This window comes from Pelophylax lessonae (assembly GCF_965119305.1).
Source record: "Pelophylax lessonae genome assembly, chromosome: 5".
In the NCBI taxonomy this organism is placed as follows: Eukaryota; Metazoa; Chordata; class Amphibia; order Anura; family Ranidae; genus Pelophylax; species Pelophylax lessonae.
Genome location: NC_138772.1, coordinates 546140573 through 546159384, shown reverse-complemented (window position 1 = coordinate 546159384; position 18812 = coordinate 546140573). Strand labels below are relative to the sequence as shown.

At 44.8% G+C, this 18812-nt stretch overlaps 1 protein-coding gene across 1 annotated transcript in view; it reads right to left on the bottom strand.

Moving 5' to 3' along the window:
• The window catches only part of LOC309555534 (cytochrome P450 2C29-like), a 73374-nt gene that overhangs the window by 37700 nt on the left and 16862 nt on the right, over positions 1-18812 (bottom strand). Inside the window, exons 2-3 of the mRNA XM_082257601.1 lie at positions 5535-5697; positions 3790-3930 (exon numbers count right to left, since the gene is read on the bottom strand). Coding sequence (XP_082113727.1) covers positions 3790-3930; positions 5535-5697 — 304 coding nt within the window. The remainder of the gene's footprint in view (positions 1-3789; positions 3931-5534; positions 5698-18812) is intronic.

Sequence of the window (18812 nt, the reverse complement as noted above, 5' to 3'; positions counted from 1 at the left end):
ATCCCTTATTTCAGCACAAATATTTGCCCCCCCTCCCCCCCCAAGCTCAAATGCCCTCCCCCCTAATAAAATTCACCCCTCCTAGCACAAATCCTCTACCCCTAAAATTTCCCTTATTAGTATAGATCACCCCCCTACTTCAACCCCCTCAGCAAAAATTACCCTCTAATAACCCCCACCTAGCACAAATCTTCTTCCCCCATCCCCCTCCCAACTCAAATCCCCCTAAATCACCACTCTTAGCACCCCCCCCCCTAAATTTTCCCTCCTAGAACAATACTTACCCCCTGTGGCCCCAAATATTCCCCCTTCCAACACAAACCCCCCTGGCTCCTATCTCTTTGTGGTGCCCCCCAACCTCACCTGATACCACAGTGCCCAGGTAAGGCGTCCCTTCTGCCCACCCCTTGTCCCGGCCCTGGATTTTTTTTTTTTTCCACAATAAAAAGCTTTATTCGAGATTAATGTAAAACATAAATTACAACATGGTGATGAAATATAAAACACGTAACAGATAACAAGTATTCAAAGTGCATAGATATTGAAACCACATTTTGGAAAACCATGTGTCATCAAGATTCAACAAATAAAATGTGTTTGGATTTACCAATATCTTAATGGTGATTCTAGCATAGGGGGGAAATTATCCAGTTTCAGGTCGCCCCTAAGAGAACACATGGCCACTAAATGTAGTTGGATGATAACCAGCTTAAAGCGGAGTTGCGCCTCCCCACCTCCAAAAATGAAAAGTCAGCAGCTACACATACTGAAGCTGCTGACTTTTAATATTAGGACCCTTACCTGTCAGGTGCTGCCGCCGCCATTGCCGGTAGGGGAACCCGGCAGTGAAGCATTCCGGCTTCACGGGCGGGTCCCTACTGCGCATGTGTGAAGCGCGCTGCACATTGGCTCATGGAGGGGGCCGTCTCCCGGAAGTGGGGAAGGGTACCTGTCAAAAACAGATACTCGTTCCCCCCCCCCCCCAAAAGGTGCCAAATGTGGCAGCGGAGCTTCCCCTTTTGGGGGTTCTTTACTGTCAGAGCGGTAAGAATGTGGAACCCCCTTCCACAGTTGGTGGTGTCAGTTGGGAGTCCTGACAATTTAAAAAAACTCTTAGATAAGCATCTAATCAAATACACTATACAGAGATGTAGGAAGTGGTATTGACATAAACACACACATGCACTTATAAACCCACACCCACAGGTTGAACCGAATGGACTGGAGTCCTTATTAACCACTTCTGGACCGGAAAGTTTTACCCCCTTAATGACCAGGCCATTTTCTGCGATTCGGCACTGTGTTAATTTAACGAAAAATTGCGTGGTTGTGCGACGCTGTACCTAAATACAATTGATGTCCTTTTTTCCCCACAAATAGGGCTTTCTTTTAGTGGTATTTGATCACCTGTGCGATTTTTTATTTTTTTGCGCTATAAACAAAAAAAGGGCGACAATTCTGAAAAAAAAAAAATATAGCAAAGCAAAGAAGCCATATGGGTGTTAATTATTTCATTAGCGCAAGCATAGGTTTCTGCTACTTTCACACCTATATATGTGTATGTGTATATATACATACATGTGTGTGTGTATATATACCCCTACACAGAAGTTCTGATGTCATGCCTGACTCCAAACATGTCCTCAAAAAAGCCCAATAAAACGCCTGCAACAAAAAGCCGGGTGTAAAAGTAGCGAAGCTACTAACCTGTTCTATATTAATTCTAATACAAACACTTTTTTTTCTGGTTCTGGACATGCTACAGAGCTGAAACTTCACAGGTACACGTTTTAGACCCCCCCCCCCCCCCAGACACTAAATCCAAAGAAATCTCTTTTTTTTTTTTTTGTTTCAATAATTTTTTCAATAATTGGCTCTCTATCAAAAATGACAATTTATAAGAACTTTTTTTTGTGTGATTAATAGTCCCTGGGGCATGACCCAGAACCCTAGGCACTTTTTAGGGTCATTTATTGGGTTTTAGGGCTTCAAAATTGTGTTTTTTGATTACCGAAGTTCGGGTCCCATTGATTTCAATGGGGTTCTGAAATCCGGGGCGAACTTTCGGGAAGTTCGGGTGTTCTGGTCGAACCAAACTTTTGAAAAGTTCGATCATCCCTACTTATACAGCGTTAGGCCGTTTTTTTTTTTTAATGTTCAAATCAATGGTTCCCTATGGGAGCCTATTGATTTGAATGGAAGGCGCATCGCAAAGCGGATCAGGATGATCATCTGTGACATGAGGGGGCGGGGTCTCCTGATGATGTCACCGGGCGACCATGCCCACAATGGCTATATAACAAGCTGCAGAGACCGGAGACCGGCATAATCACCGGAGACATCGTCGGAGGAGGACCGGAGAAAGAAGAAGAGCCGAGGGCAAAAGAGCAGAAGAGCGGAGGGGGAGAAGACCAGAAGAGCGGAGGGGGAGAATACCAGAAGAGCGGAGGGGAGAAGACCAGAGTGGAGAAGACCAGAGTGGAGAAGACTGGATGAAGATTTTTAATAAACTTTCCAAAACGTCTCCTTTCGTTATTTACATACACTGCCTTTTATGGGGTGAATGGGTAGGGGTAAAGTGTACCCCATACCCATTCACATAGGGAGGGGGTTCGGGATCTGGGGGGCCCCCTTTGTTAAAGGGGGCTTCCAGATACCGATAAGCCTGCAGACCCCCACAACCACCAGCCAGGGTTGTGGGGATGAGGCCCTTCTCCTCATCAACATGGGGTCAAGGTGCTTTGGGGTGGGGGGTGCAGAGCTCCCCCTGCCCCAAAGCACCAACACCCCCCATGTTGAGGGCATGTGGCCTGGTATGGTGGGGGAGTGGGGCCGCTTGCTCGCCCCTCCCCCTTCCTGCCCTACCGGGCTGCATGCTCGGATAAGGTTCTGGTTTGGAACCTGGGGGGGACCCCACGCCGTTTTTTTTCCCATTTTGGTGTGGAGTTCTCCCTCAAGACTCTCAGAGCGCAAGTCGCACCGCAAATCGGATCATCCTGATCCGACTTGCGATGCGCCTTCCATTCAAATCAATAGGCTCCCATAGGGAACCATTGATTTTGAATGGAGGCAGAAAAAACGCTGCTAAAATCAATGTGGCCAAACGTGTAATAACGCCAATGGAAAAAGCTATTAAAAGCACGTTTTTACAGCTGCTTTTTCCCCGGGTCAGAACCAGCTCTGCAGCACGTTTTTTCTAACCCCCCCCCCCCCCCCCCCCGTATGCATGAGGCCTATATGTGGTGGGCGGTCGACAAGCGGTTAACTATATCGTTATGTAACTATGTAAGTCCATTGTGTTGCTTTGGCAGCACATTTAAAATGGTCTGGATGGGCTGCCTTACCACAATGCATGGTAATATACAAATATGTGAATCCAGTCTTATTCTTCCACCATTAAACTCTCCAATAGGACGGAGCCAGATCACTGTCCCGGGAAACGATTGCCAATATGAATGTTCATGTCTATGTGCAAAAGACTCATGCACACAGTGCCGGGACAAGGTCATCCAGCGCCCAGGCCAAGGATGCCAAACTGCACCCCCCCCCTCCCCTAGGGTTAGGGTCAAGGCGCCCCCCCATCCCTGCAATAAACCAGTGCACCCAGGGCAACCGACCCCCTCCTGCCCACCACTTGTCCTGGCCCTGCATGCACAAGCCAGTCCGCTCTCGCCGGAGGAGCTGCGTGAAGCAGCCATTGGGCCTCGATTCCTAGAAAATCCGGTCCCCCTGAACATTTTTCTGAACATGCAAACTTGTAAATTTTTCTAAAAAAATACTTTCTCCCACCTTCTGTCTCGGTCGCTGCCTGTGTTAGATGAATCATTTCCTCTTGCACGCGGGATGCCATGGTCTTCTTCCCCATCCCAAAGTTCCTCAGAGAGGAGATGGTGAAGCGGCGAAGAGGACGCCATCGGGCGCCACTAATATCTAAAGAAGAAAATAATCATCATCGGTGAGTGGATTTTGGGGGGACTGCACACATTTGTGTGGGTTCCCCCTTAACATATTTAACAGCCTCTCATCTAGGATAAGGTACAGTATATGCCCCCCAGGGCCCAACTTCTCATGCACATATTTGATTATGGGGGTTCATATAAACAGTCCAATGGGGAAATATTATTAAATAGCTAATTATTTTTTTTTTTAATTTGTAAATGTCACTTTTGTTGTAGTGCATCCTACAGATTCATCACTTCACAGGCAGGTTTAGGAGATCTCAAAGGCATGTTAAATAAATGAATCATGCATTTTAATGTTTCACTTTAAGCCGTATTAAAGCGCTTTTATCCAAACTGTATTTTTTTAAACATTTTTGTGCATTGGTACACGCCCCCCTGGCAGCTCTCTATGCCCTTTGTTTAAAAATTCCTTGCCCCAATAGATTTTAAAGATTTGTCTCCAATTGGCTTCAATGGGGTTCAGAATAATGCCTTTGCAGAAAATGATTTGACAACGCCCCAGTGTTGAACGGATAAAAGTCTTTATTTACTTAGTTACATAGTTAGTCAGGTTGAAAAAAGACACAAAGTCCACCCGGTTCAACCAAAAAAAAAACAGTATTGAAAATCCAACCATACAATCCAATATACTGTACACAATCCTATACCCGCAGTTGATCCAGAGGAAGGTGAAAAAACCCCAGCAATACATGATCCAATTTGCTACAGCAGGGGAAAAGAAATTCCTTCCTGATTCCCCGAGAGGCAATCGGATATTCCCTGGATCAACTTTACTTAAAAAAAATTTAGTACCCAGTTATATTATGTACACCCAGGAAAGAATCCAGGCCTTTTTTAAAGCAATCCAGTGAGCTGGCCAGAACCACCTCTGGAGGGAGTCTATTCCACATTTTCACAGCTCTTACTGTGAAGAAACCTTTCCGTATTTGGAGACAAAATCTGTTTTCCTCTAGACGTAAAGAGGGTCCCCATGTCCTCTGTGTTGGCCTTAGAGTGAACAACTCAACACCAAGTTCACTATATGGACCCCATATGTATTTATACATGGTGATTATATCCCCCCCCCCCCTTATGTATTATACATGGTTATCATATCCACCCTTAATCTCCTCCTCTCAAGAGAGAATAAATTCAGTTCCTCTAATCTTTTCTCATAGCTGAGCTCCTCCATGAAATCAGTTTGGTTGCCCTTCTCTGCACTTTCTCCAGTTCCCCGATATCCTTTTTAAGAACTGGTGCCCAAAACTGAACTGCATATTCCATAAATGTGACAGTACATAGACAGAAGCCTCAACTAGCAAACGCTAATTCAATCAAGTTCGCTTATTCATTGCAATGAATGCTGTCAAACCATTTTCTGCAAAGATGATACTCCCATGGTTCACGGACTGGATGTGCACCCAGTTTAGAGTGGATTGTTATCTCCAACCTGATTTCCTTTGTGTTGGTGTATTCAGAATAATGCTCCTACTTTGGCTCATTTGACTCCCATGAACTGAACCCAGTGTTCAACATCATAGCTAATGTACAGTAGAGCAAGTTGAGTTCTGAGAAGTGTCCTGAAATTCTTACTGTATCCTTTGCTGGGGATTTGCATTGTTGGTATAAATGGGCGGGCACTGAACTCCTCGGCGTGGTCCAGCAGGGCGTCCCTCACCATCTCATAACCACAGAGGACCACCACCGGCTCCGTCAGTTTCCAGATAGTAAATATCGAGCCATACTTTTGGCTGAGCTGTCATAAGTAAAAGAAATGAAGAGAGACAAAGGTCAATGATGTCCGGTATTCTCCCTCTGTGGGATTCGAGACATACAGTGCACCCCCAGATCACACCTCATTGCCAAATAATATGTAGCACCTAAACCCAATATTTATTGTACAAACCCAATTCCAAAAAGTTGGGACACTGTACAAATTGTGAGTAAAAAAGGAATGGACTAATTTACAAATCTCATAAACTTATATTTTATTCACAATATAATATAGATAACATATCAAATGTTGAAAGTGAGACATTTTGAAATGTCATGCCAAATATTGGCTCATTTTGGATTTCATAAAAGCTACACATTACAAAAAAGTTGGGTCAGGTAGCAATAAGAGACCGGAAAAGTTAAATGTACATATAAGGAACAGCTGGAGGACCAATTTGCAACTTATTCGGTCAACTGGCAACATGATTGGGTATAAAAAGAGCCTCTCAGAGTGGCAGTGTCTCTCAGAAGTCAAGATGGGCAGAGGATTACCAATTCTTACCAAGAGTTTGAAGTTATCATCATCTACAGTGCATAATATCATCCAAAGATTCAGAGAATCTGGAACAATCTCTGTGTGTAAGGGTCAAGGCCGGAAAACCATACTGGATGCCCGTGATCTTCGGGCCCTTAGACGGCACTGCATCACATACAGGAATGCTACTGTAATGGAAATCACAACATGGGCTCAGGAATACTTCCAGAAAACATTGTCGGTGAACACAATCCACCGTGCCATTCGCCGTTGCCAGCTAAAACTCTATAGGCCAAAAAAGAAGCCAAATCTAAACATGATCCAGAAGCACAGGCGGTTTATCTGGGCCAAGGCTCATTTAAAATGGACTGTGGCAAAGTGGAAAACTGTTCTGTGGTCAGACGAATCAAAATTTGAAGTTCTTTTTGGAAAACTGGGACGCCATGTCATCCGGACTAAAGAGGACAAGGACAACCCAAGTTGTTATCATCGCTCAGTTCAGAAGCCGGCATCTCTGATGGTATGGGGTTGCATGAGTGTGTGTGGCATGGGCAGCTTACACATCTGGAAAGGCGCCATCAATGCTGAAAGGTATATCCAAGTTCTAGAACAACATATGCTCCCATCCAGACGTCGTCCCTTTCAGGGAAGACCTTGCATTTTCCAACATGACAATGCCAGACCACATACTGCATCAATTACAACATCATGGCTGCATAGAAGAAGGATCCGGGTACTGAAATGGCCGGCCTGCAGTCCAGATCTTTCACCCATAGAAAAATTTGGCGCATCATAAAGAGGAAGATGGGACAAAGAAGACCTAAGACAGTTGAGCAACTAAAAACCTGTATTAGACAAGAATGGGACAACATTCCTATTCCTAAACTTCAGCAACTTGTCTCCTCAGTCCCCAGACGTTTGCAGACTGTTATAAAAAGAAGAGGGGAGGCCACACAGTGGTAAACATGGCCTTGTCCCAACTTTTTTGAGATGTGTTCATGCCATAAAATTTAAAATCAATTTATTTTTCCCTTAAAATGATACATTTCCTCAGTTTAAACATTTGATATGTCATCTATGTTGTATTCTGAATAAAATATTGAAATTTGAAACTTCCACATCATTGCATCCTGTTTATTCTTATTCACAATTTGTACAGTGTCCCAACTTTTTTGGAATCGGGTTTGTAGATGTAGCTGATCCTCCCTGTTCCCTGGCTGTCTCTGGCTTCAAGATTTGGTAGGAGTGGGGAACAGGAGAAGAAGAACTGCTTAATCTCCACTGGGAAAAAGTAGAAGGGTGAACTGAGCTGCTGGGTCACTGTTGGTAGGAATTTGGGGGAGAGGGAGGGCCTTGGAGGGCTTCAGTGCTTCTGTTTTGAAATATTGGTTGTTCGATAGTACCCATAGGCACAGAGGTTACTGATGGCCTTATTTTTAAAGCTCATTTAGTGCTTGTAAAGAACACAAAAAAGCGTAAATGTTCTTACTCAGACCACTACGCAACCCTGTTTAAAGTGATAAACGTAAACTATGACCAGCAGTCATACTGGGGTTTATTTACTAAAGCTGGAGAGTGCAAAATTAGGCTCACTTCTGCATAGTAACCCATCAGTTTGCAGGTTTTATTGTCAAAGCTTAATTGAGCAAGCTGAGGTCAGAGGCTGATTGGCTACCATGGACAGCTGCACCAGATTCTGGGTGCTCCTGTTTTAGTAAATTAACCCTATTAAGTGAAAGATAACATTATAATCAGTGATTAGGCAAGTGCCTAAATGTTATGGTATTCGGCATAAATGGGATGTTTTGTAACTCAGGGGTAATAGTGTGCCTTCCCCTTGCATACGGCTTTTCCCGTTGAGAGGGGAAATATGCAAAAGGAGGTTGGGCCTCTTTTGGGTGTTGGAAGGAGAACATACACGTGAGATGTAATAGTTGAGCTAAGAGTTGGGTGTCCCCATAATGGGACTCTGATGTGAACCAAATCTGTTTTGTCGATTTATTGAAAACTAACACATAAAACATGCACCACAGTCACAGCTCTTATAATAGGAGAAGGATTATAATAGGAGAAGGACCATGCCATGTTTCTTTGTAGCGCTGCCCCATTTTTTTGATTAACATATTAGGAACTGTATGTACAAGTGACTTGCTTCAGTAAAAGAAGTTTTAATTAGACACAGTGCCTTGCGAAAGTATTCGGCCCCCTTAAACTTTGCGATCTTTTGCCACATTTCAGGCTTCAAACATAAAACTAAAATTTGTTGTGAAGAATCAACAACAAGTGGGACACAATCATGAAGTGGAATGAAATGTATTGGATATTCCAAACTTTTTTAACAAATAAAAAACTGAAAAATTGGGCGTGCAAAATTATTCAGCCCCCTTAAGTTAATACTTTGTAGCGCCACCTTTTTATGCGATTACAGCTGTAAGTCGCTTGGGGTATGTCTCTATCAGTTTTGCACATCGAGAGACTGAAATTTTTGCCCATTCCTCCTTGCAAAACAGCTTGAGGTTGGATGGAGAGCGTTTGTGAACAGCAGTTTTCAGTTCTTTCCACAGATTCTCGATTGGATTCAAGGCTGGACTTTGACTTGGCCATTCTAACACCTGGATATGTTTATTTGTGAACCATTCCATTGTAGATTTTGCTTTATGTTTTGGATCATTGTCATGTTGGAAGACAAATCTCCGTCCCAGTCTCAGACTCCATCAGGTTTTCTTCCAGAATGGTCCTGTATTTGGCTCCATCCATCTTCCCATCAATTTTAACCATCTTCCCTGTCCCTGCTGAAGAAAAGCAGGCCCAAACCATAATGCTGCCACCACCATGTTTGACAGTGGGGATGGTGTGTTCAGGGTGATGAGCTGTGTTGCTGTTACGCCAAACATAATGTTTTGCATTGTTGCCAAAAAGTTTGATTTTGGTTTCATCTGACCAGAGCACCTTCTTCCACATGTTTGGTGTGTCTCCCAGGTGGCTTGTGGCAAACTTTAAACGACACTTTTTATGGATATCTTTAAGAAATGGCATTCTTCTTGCCACTCTTCCATAAAGGCCATATTAGTGCAGTATACGACTGATTGTTGTCCTATGGACAGAGTCTCCCTCCTCAGCTGTAGATCTCTGCAGTTCATCCAGAGTGATCATGGGCCTCTTGGCTGCATCTCTGATCAGTGATCTCCTTGTATGAGCTGAAAGTTTAGAGGGACGGCCAGGTCTTCGTAGATTTGCAGTGGTCTGATACTCCTTCCATTTCAATATTATCGCTTGCACAGTGCTCCTTGGGATGTTTAAAGCTTGGGAAATCTTTTTGTATCCAAATCCGGCTTTAAGCTTCTCCACAACAGTATCTCGGACCTGCTTGGTGTGTTCCTTGTTCTTCATGATGCTCTCTGCGCTTTAAACGGACCTCTGAGACTATCACAGTGCAGGTGCATTTATACGGAGACTTGATTACACACAGGTGGATTCTATTTAGCATCATTAGTCATTTAGCTCAACATTGGATCATTCAGAGATCCTCACTGAACTTCTGGAGAGAGTTTGCTGCACTGAAAGTAAAGGGGCTGGAAAATTTTGCACGCCCAATTTTTCAGTTTTTTATTTGTTAACAAAGTTTGAAATATCCAATAAAGTTTGTTCCACTTCATGATTGTGTCCCACTTGTTGTTGATTCTTCACAAAAAATTACAGTTTTATATATTTATGTTTGAAGCCTGAAATGTGGCAACTGGCAAAAGGTCGCAAAATTCAAGGGGGCCGAATACTTTCGCAAAGCACTGTTTGAGCAACTATTCTGATTTTCTTGGAGAAGAGAGACAGTTTGTGCTCCTACAGTGAACAAGACTTGGGGAACAAAGTGTAAATCTTCACGTTAACCCTCTGGATGGTGAAAAGTGAGAAGTAAAGGAAGGAAGATCAACATGCTCAGGAGTGGAGGCAATGGTGGTGAGGAGATGGAGGTCCTGAAGAAGTAGTGGACTGGTAACTGTATGCTTTGCCCTTTCTAGCAGCTGGGTCCCTTCTTAAGGGTCCACTACAGAACAGAACCTTCCTAAGGAACTGTCTTGGAGCCATGGTGTACTAGCAGGTAAAATGATCATGGGGCCCAGTGTGGTGATATGGCCTCTGGCTATAAGGGGTGCAAACTAGGGTTGCCACCTCATCCCTTTAATCCAGGACACATTTTAATTACACAGGTTCTGAGGCTAATATAATTATGCACTTAAGGCACTAAGTGAGTTTAATTACCATCTTAATCAGCCACAGAACCTGTGTAATTAATGTGTCCTGGTTTATCCGCTTCCCGACTGCCCGCCGCAGTTATACTGCGGCAGGGTGGCCCTCCTGCGCGAACCAACGTAAGTATACGTCGGTCGCACTCCTGCAGCACTCCTGCAGCTAGGTGGCACGCTCCCACCCCCACTCGTCAGCGGGGACTACGATACACGGGGCAAGTGGCTCCGATTGCCGACTGACACCCATGATCGCTCCACCTTGAGAGAGAAGAACGGTCGGATGTTGTAAACACAGCTGACCGTTCTTATCTCTGGAATGATCAAAGAGTGCCTGTGATCCTTCTATATAGGATCACAGGTCTCTGTGATCATTTCACAAGCCCATCCCTCATACAGTTAGAATCACTCCCCTAGGTACACATTTAAACCGTTGATCACTTACTGTGTTAACTCCTTCCCTGCCAGTGTCATCATTACAGTAACAGTGTATATTTTTAGCACTGATTACTGTAGTAATGTAAACAAAGAAAATTGGTGCAGCGCAAATCAAATCACACACAGATTAATTATTGGCACATAAATTAAGGATGAGGGACTTCCTCCTTCGACAAAGTCCTGTAGGACGTAACGCGTACGAGAGGTGGACTCGCCTGCTGCTGACATCACCCGCTGCTGTTCCAAGCGTCTTGCGGCTCGATGTGTATGAGCGGAGACCGCGGCACTGCTTGTTGTCTGGATATTGATTGATGTATAAAAAAGGGGATAACCGCGCTATGCAAATAATAAATGGAGCAGCAGCTTAAAGTGTGACATACACCCAAGAGAAATAATAAAAAACAAGCTGTGCTACTCAATTGAAAAGTGCTATAACCACACAATATCAAATATAGTGAAATTCAAAAAAAGTCCTTAAGTCTCTGTTTGAAACTCCAAAGGAAATAAATAAAATTAAGTGTTCATAGGGTCCACTGGGTATGAACAAACATCCACTAGTGGTACAAACTGCTTACCGAAGTGCATCAAAAATTGTGCCCAATGCAAGGGTTTGTACACCCAAGATCTCCAAACGGATATCCTACAACCAGATCCGATTCCACTGTGTTTCAGGTCTTGTACCATAAGATGACTCAGCAGGCATTTAGACCACGCACAAGGAAAAGAAGATGGTATAGGATCCCATAGCGTAAAACTGATAAATGTTAAACTACATATATATAAGACGTGGAATATATCCCACTAAACAGTGAAAAATTAAGTGAAAAAATTCCAAGTATAATATCAACACCGAATGTGCAGTGACCACCACCAAGTGTGCAATCTGCTTACCAGATGGATATAATAAAATCGCCAATTAAAGTGTATTGGGACACCCAACTTACTCAAGAGGACAATACCACCACCGATAGAGCTATCTGCTTACCAGACAGAAAATGTATTTTTGCCAGTGGAAAGATATGAAGGGTGCTGTAGATGGATACCACATCATCATTTAACCGCTTTCCGACCGGCCCATTGTAAAAAAAACGGCTGCGGTGTGGTCTTCTAGTTCTGGGAGGGTGTTCATGGACGTCCTCCCAGAATCGCGATCCTGCGCGCCCCCTGGGGAGTGCACACGGGAGTGACCGTGCTCGCCAGGTCGCGGGGACCCGACGCATCACGGATCAGGGTAAAGGACCAATGAGCGCGGTCCTTTACCACGTGATCGCTCTGTCCTATGACGGAGCGATCACAATGTCAACAATGCAGGGTCAGGCAGGGGTTGAACTCTCTCCTCCCCTCACACCGATGCAGCATTTGTGGAGAGGAGAGAGAGACCTGTATACAGTAAGCCTTGTCATACTTTTCAGTGCCCAGCAGTGCCACATCTGTGCCACTACAGTGCTCATCTGTGCCACCAGTGCCACATCAGTACTCCTCAGAGCCACATCAGTGCTCATCTGTACCACCAGTGCCACTACAGTGCTTATCTGTGTCACCAGTGGCGCATCAGTGCTCATCTGTGCCACTAGTGCCACATCAGTCTCACATCAGTGCCAGATTTGTGCCGTCAGTGTCACATCAGTCTCACATCAGTGCCACTACAGTGCCACGTCAGTGCCAACTGTCAAACTACAGTGCACATCAGTGCTACATCAGTGCCACCTGTGCCACATCAGTGTCAAATCTGTGCCACCAGTGCCACATCAGTCGCACATCAGTGCCACATCTGTGTCGTCAGTGTCACATCCGTCTCACATCAGTGCCACTACAGTGCCACGTCAGTGCCAACTGTCAAACTACAGTGCACATCAGTGCTCCTCTGTGCCACTAAAGTGCCCATTAGTGCCACATCAGTGTCAAATCAGTGCCACTACAGTGCCACATCAGTGCCAACTGTGCAACTACAGTGCACATCAGTGCTACATCAGTGCTCCTCTGTGCCCTACAGTGCCACATCAGTGCTCTACAGTGCCACACCAGTGTGCCACATTAGTGCCACTACAGTGCTAATCGGTGCCACTACACATCAGTGCCACCCTATAAGTAGATCCTCATCAGCACCCGTCAGTGCCGCCTTATCCGTGCACAACAGTGCAAGATAATCAGTGCAGTGCATTATTGCACCCTCATCAGCACCCACCAGTGCACACTCATCAGCACCCACCAGTGCACCCTCATCGGCACCCATCAGTGCAGCCACATCTGTTGCCATATCTCAGCAGTTTGTCACCACAGCCCACAGTCACCAGTATGGCCAAAAAATTTTATTCCGCTGAAGAGGCATGCCAGCTACTTTGTTTGACCGACGAGAGCAGCGAGGAGCTCTCGGAGTCTGATTCTGAATTTGAACCAGTTGTAAGCAGTAGGTCTGCTACAGAATCGGAGGATGAAGAAAGTGTGCCCAGGAAACTAAGGCGTTTTGACGAGGAGCAGGCTATCACAGATAGAGCAGTGGCATCAACCAGCAGCTCAGTGCCATCCACCATTAGCGCAGTGGCATCCACAAGTAGCATAGTGGCATCCACAAGAATTGGAGTACCACTGCAAGAAATGCCAAGCACTAGTGGGGTGTCATCTCAGCCCCAAAGGGTTAGCACCCATGCCAGCCTTCCCTATGCCCTTCAAAACCCTCTGCGGCATCCCCCTAATTCAGGCGCAGCAAACATCCCCCCTTTTACCGCCCAGCCAGGTGTCCAGGTGAACAAAGAAAATGTTGCCCCTATTGATTTTTTTTATTTACTTTTTACCCAAGACCTTCTATCTACCATCGTGACCCAGTGCAACCTCTATGCACAACAGTTCATTTCAAGCAGCCCAAGTTCAAGTTACGCCTGTCCCTATGAGTGGAGAGAAGTAACAGTGGAGGAATCTAAAATATTTTTAGGACTCACTTTCAATATGGGACTCACAAAAAAAAACGAATTATACTCCTACTGGTCAACCAAGCCTATTCACCACATGCCAATCTTCTCATCCGTTATGCCAAGATCAAGATACCTAATGATTATGCGGTTCCTACATTACAATGACAACACCCAGTGCCGTCCCGAAATGACCCAGCATTCGACAAATTATTTAAAATTCAGACGCTTCTAAATTTTTTCTCTGAGAAATTCCCCCAGTTATTTACCCCCCGACAAAAATATATCTGTGGATGAGTCACTTGTCCATTTCACAGGGCGGCTGGGCTTCAGGCAGTTTATCCCCAGCAAAAGGGCCCGATATGGGGTTAAACTCTATAAGTTATGCGACAGAGCCACAGGTTACATCTACTCCTTCCGGGTGTACAAAGGGAAGGACACCCAGCTGCAACCCCGTGAATGCCCAGAGTACATTGGAGTCAGCGGAAAATTTTTTTGGAGCTTGTATATCCACTCCTTGAAAAGGGTTACCATCTATATGTGGATAATTATTATACAAGCTTGCCCCTCTTCCGCAATCTTCACAGGAGGAAGACTCCAGCATGTGGTACAGTGAGAGCCAATAGGAAGGGCTTCCCGCAAAAGCTTGTTAATCAAAAACTACGACGAGGGGAGACAGCAAGTTTGCGGAACGATGAGCTATTGGCTATCAGGTGGAGGGACAGAAGAAATGTGTACATGCTCTCAACTATTCATAATGACACCTATGTGGAAATCCCCAGAAGAAGAAACGGCCCAATCAAGAAACCAGCATGTGTCCACGACTATAATTTATTCATGGGAGGAGTCGACTTCAATGATCAAATGATTGAACCCTACCTTCCCACTGTAACGCTCCTGCGTTTTTATTATAGGCTGGATTTGCAGCTGCAAAATCTCCACTCAGTAGTCATGTAGAGATGTGTTGAATACCAGATCCAACTCTCCAGGACTCATCACCGTGGGCCTGTCAGCTTCAACATACAGATATATACACACTCAATGAGATGTTCCTGGAGTGATAGGATGTATATGATAGTATGAAGGTGATGTGCTGAAGGGACAGGTGTGAACAGTGACAAGGATGGTAATCACTTGATAGGTTTGTATAGGAGAGTTCAAGATGGTATTTAGGAATGCAGATAGGTTAGTATCGAGTATGCTAACAGGTGGTGAGGACAGCAGATGACAAATACAGGATAGATTAACCCAGTGCAAGGATAGATAGTAGTAGACAGGAGAGCTAGCAATCTATGCAGCAGTGCAGATGATAGATGGTAGTAGGCTCAAGAGCTAGCAATCTATGTAACAGTGCAGATGATAGGATAGTATGGATAGGTAGTAACAGTCCTTAATGTGCATAGGTAGATAGTGCAATAAGGTTATGGAGGGTTCCCCTGCGGGGTACTTATCACTTGTAATGTTAGTAGTTTAGAGAGGTCCAGTAGATAAGGAATGATCCGGTAGCGAGATACAGGGATCAGTAGCGAGGTTCCGGTCTGCTCCAGGTAAAGGGAATAGCTGGAGGTTCCGATCGAGAGACAGGCTTGAAAGCATGTGGATAACAAGGCAGGTTGAACGAACAATGTGAGTGAGACCGCCGGCGGTTGAAATAGCCGCTCTGCGGCGCTCAGCAGTGACATCATCGTTCTTAAAGGTATATGCGTACCACCTGAAGAGAAAGGTGGGACGCATTACAGAGAAAGTGGTGATTAAGGGTACCGGAGGTACCAGAATCTTACAGTACCCCCCCCCTTAAGGCCGGCTCCGGAAGGCCTATAGGACAGGTTTCTCTGGGTGTTTCGAGTGAAAGTTCCGTATAAGTCTAGGCGCATGAATATCAGAGGTATCTAGCCAGGTGTCGTCTTGGGGTCCATAGTTCTTCCATCTTATGAGATACTGGAGTCTTCCTCTATGGATGCGAGAATCCAAAATTTCCTTGATCTCATACTCTTCTCCGCCTTCAACTTGTATTGGAGGTGGAGGCAAGATGGTAGGCCTTACCCCTTGGTTAGGAACATGGGGCTTCAGTAGCGACACATGGAAGTTGGGATGGATCTTGAGATCTGCTGGTAGGGTGAGCTGCACTGCAGCTTTTCCGATAAGTTTTTTAATTGGGAAGGGTCCCAAAAATAAAGGTCCAAGCTTCTTGCTAGGGATTTTTAATCTTAAGTTCTTTGTCGATAGCCAAACAAGGTCCCCAATAGCATACTGAGGAGAAGGTCTTCTACGAAGGTCGTAGTACTTTTTTTGTTGACTGTGAGCGCGTGATATAGTGGTATTGAGTAAACCCAAAGAGTCTTTTATTTAGTTAAGGTAATCCGAGGCTACTGGGTTACTCGATGGCAGGATGCTTGGTGGAAGAAGAGTGGGATGAAACCCATAGTTCAAGTAGAACGGACTTTGCTTCGTAGTACTGTGGGTTGCGTTGTTGTAAGCAAATTCTGCTAGAGGAAGGAGATCCACCCAATCATCCTGCAAGTATGATGTGTAGCAACGTAGATATTGCTCAATGCACTGGTTGACTCTTTCAGTCTGTCCGTTGGTCTGAGGATGGTAGGGAGAAGTGAACTTTCGCTCAATGCGTAAAATTTGACAAAGTGCTTGCCAAAATTTAGAGATGAATTGTGAACCACGGTCGGACAAAAGAGTTTTTGTAATTCCATGCAACTTAAACACATGTTTCATCAGTAGTTCCGCTGTTTGTTTAGATGAAGGTAGTCTACGGATAGCAATGAAATGTGCCATCTTTGTCAAGTGGTCCACTGACACTAGGATGGTATTAAATCCTTTAGAGGGTGGTAGTTCTACTATGAAATCTAAGGACACAACTTCCCATGGAACCTGGGGTATTGGTAGACTACAAAGTAGTCCAGATGGTTTTGTAGTATCAATTTTGGACCTTGCACAGATGTCACATGAAGAAACTAATTTTTGTACAGACGTCTTCATATCAGGCCACCAAAACTGCCTGGTGAGCAAATTAAAGGTTTTCGTTATACCCATATGTCCTGCCATGGGCACATCATGCGATAACTCCAAGATCTTGGTGCGCATAGTAGGGGGTATGTAGAGTTTGTCATTGTAATAGAGGAAGCCTTCTGCATCAGTACTTAGTTGTGGTGGAGGTGAATCCATTCTTATACAGTGCAAAATCTCTTCCTTCAAGGAATGGACAACACCAATAATGCGTTCATAGGGTATTATGGGAATGGAAGGGATTTCGGTGCAGTTATCTTCGGTTAATCGTGATAGCGCATCCGCTTTTTTATTTTTGTCTGCAGGCGTGTAGGTCACTAGGAAATTAAATCTTAAAAAGAATAATGACCATCGTACCTGCCGGTGGGAGAGAGTCTTGTTAGTCTGGAGGTATTGAAGGTTTTTATGATCTGTATATATGAGTATTGGTAACTGGGTACCTTCGAGCAGATGTCGCCAATTCTCCAGTGCCAGTTTTATGGCAAGCAACTCCTTTTCACCCACTGGGTAATTCACCTCTGGGCTGCTTAGTGATTTTGAAAAGAAAGCAACTGGGTGGAGTGATGAAGTGTTTGTTGGTCGTTGGGAGAGAACTGCTCCTACTGCCATATTTGACGCATCTACCTCTAGAATATATTGGAGGGATGGGTCTGGATGGCGTAGTATGGGAGCAGAAGTAAAGCTTGATTTTAACAAGCAGAAAGCTTGATTTGCTTCTTCTGACCATTTGAATGTTTTTTTTATACTTGTCAGTTGTGTGAGAGGTCTCACAATAGCGGAAAAGTTCTTGATGAACTTCCTATAGAAGTTCGAGAATCCAAGGAATCGCTGTAGGGCCTTACAAGTTGTTGGTATAGGCAGAGGCGTAACTAGAACCTTCAGGGCCCCGATGCAAGAAACCATGAAGGGCCCCCCAGACCCCTGGCCGAGGCCCTTCCCTTCAAGCCCGGGGCTCTTCCCACTAATCCTGGGGCTCTTTACTCTTGTTGCATGGCCTTTTATTATGGTCCCACAGCGGGACCCTTTCACAAGTTCTGCAGTGGGTACCCTTCCTGCAATCTTGGGGCCTCCCCACAGTGGTGCAATGCCAGGGCCCGGTCGCAAGTGTGACCTTTGAGATCCTGGAAGTTCACCCACTGGTTTGCTACCGGGCCCCCTGGAGCATGGGGCCCGGTAGCAATTGCAACCCCTGCAACCCCTGTAGTTACGCCCCTGGGTATAGGCCAGTCCAGAATACAGGATATCTTACTCATATCCATCTTAATTCCAGTTTTGGATATGAAGTATCCTAGAAATAATATTTCTTCTTTATGAAATAGACATTTTTTTAATTTCACATATAGTCTGTGTGAGAGCAGTCTGGACAACACAAGTCTTACATGTTTTATGTGTTCAGGCATAGATCGAGAATAAATAAGTATATCGTCTAGGTATACTACAACACAGACATCAAGTAAGTCTCTAAAGATGTCGTTTATGAATCTTTGGAAAGCTGCGGGAGCATTACATAGCCCGAATGGCATCACAAGGTATTCGAATAGTCCGTATCTGGTTCTGAATGCTGTTTTCCACTCATCCCCGTCACGGATTCGGATTAGGTTGTATGCCCCTTTCAGGTCTAATTTGGTGAAATAAGTAGCCCCACGCACCTGTTCAATAAGTTCAGGGATGAGCGGCAAAGGATAGCGATCCTTTATCGTAATCGTGTTTAATTGCCTATAATCGATAATCGGCCTGAGACTGGAATCCTTATTGCGGACAAAGAAAAGTCCTGCAGCAGTGGAAGAAGTAGAGGGTCTAATGAACCCTTTTGTCAAATTCTCATCCAAGTATTCCTTGAGATGAGAAAGTTCATCCTGTGAAAGGGGATAAACATGACCGAAAGGCAATTTGCTGTTAGGGAGTAGATTGATAGTGCAATCGTAATCCCTATGGGGAGGCAACACTTGAGCATTTTTCTCAAGGAACACTTCGGACAGATCCTGATAGCATAGTGGTGCAATTTCATCTGACACCA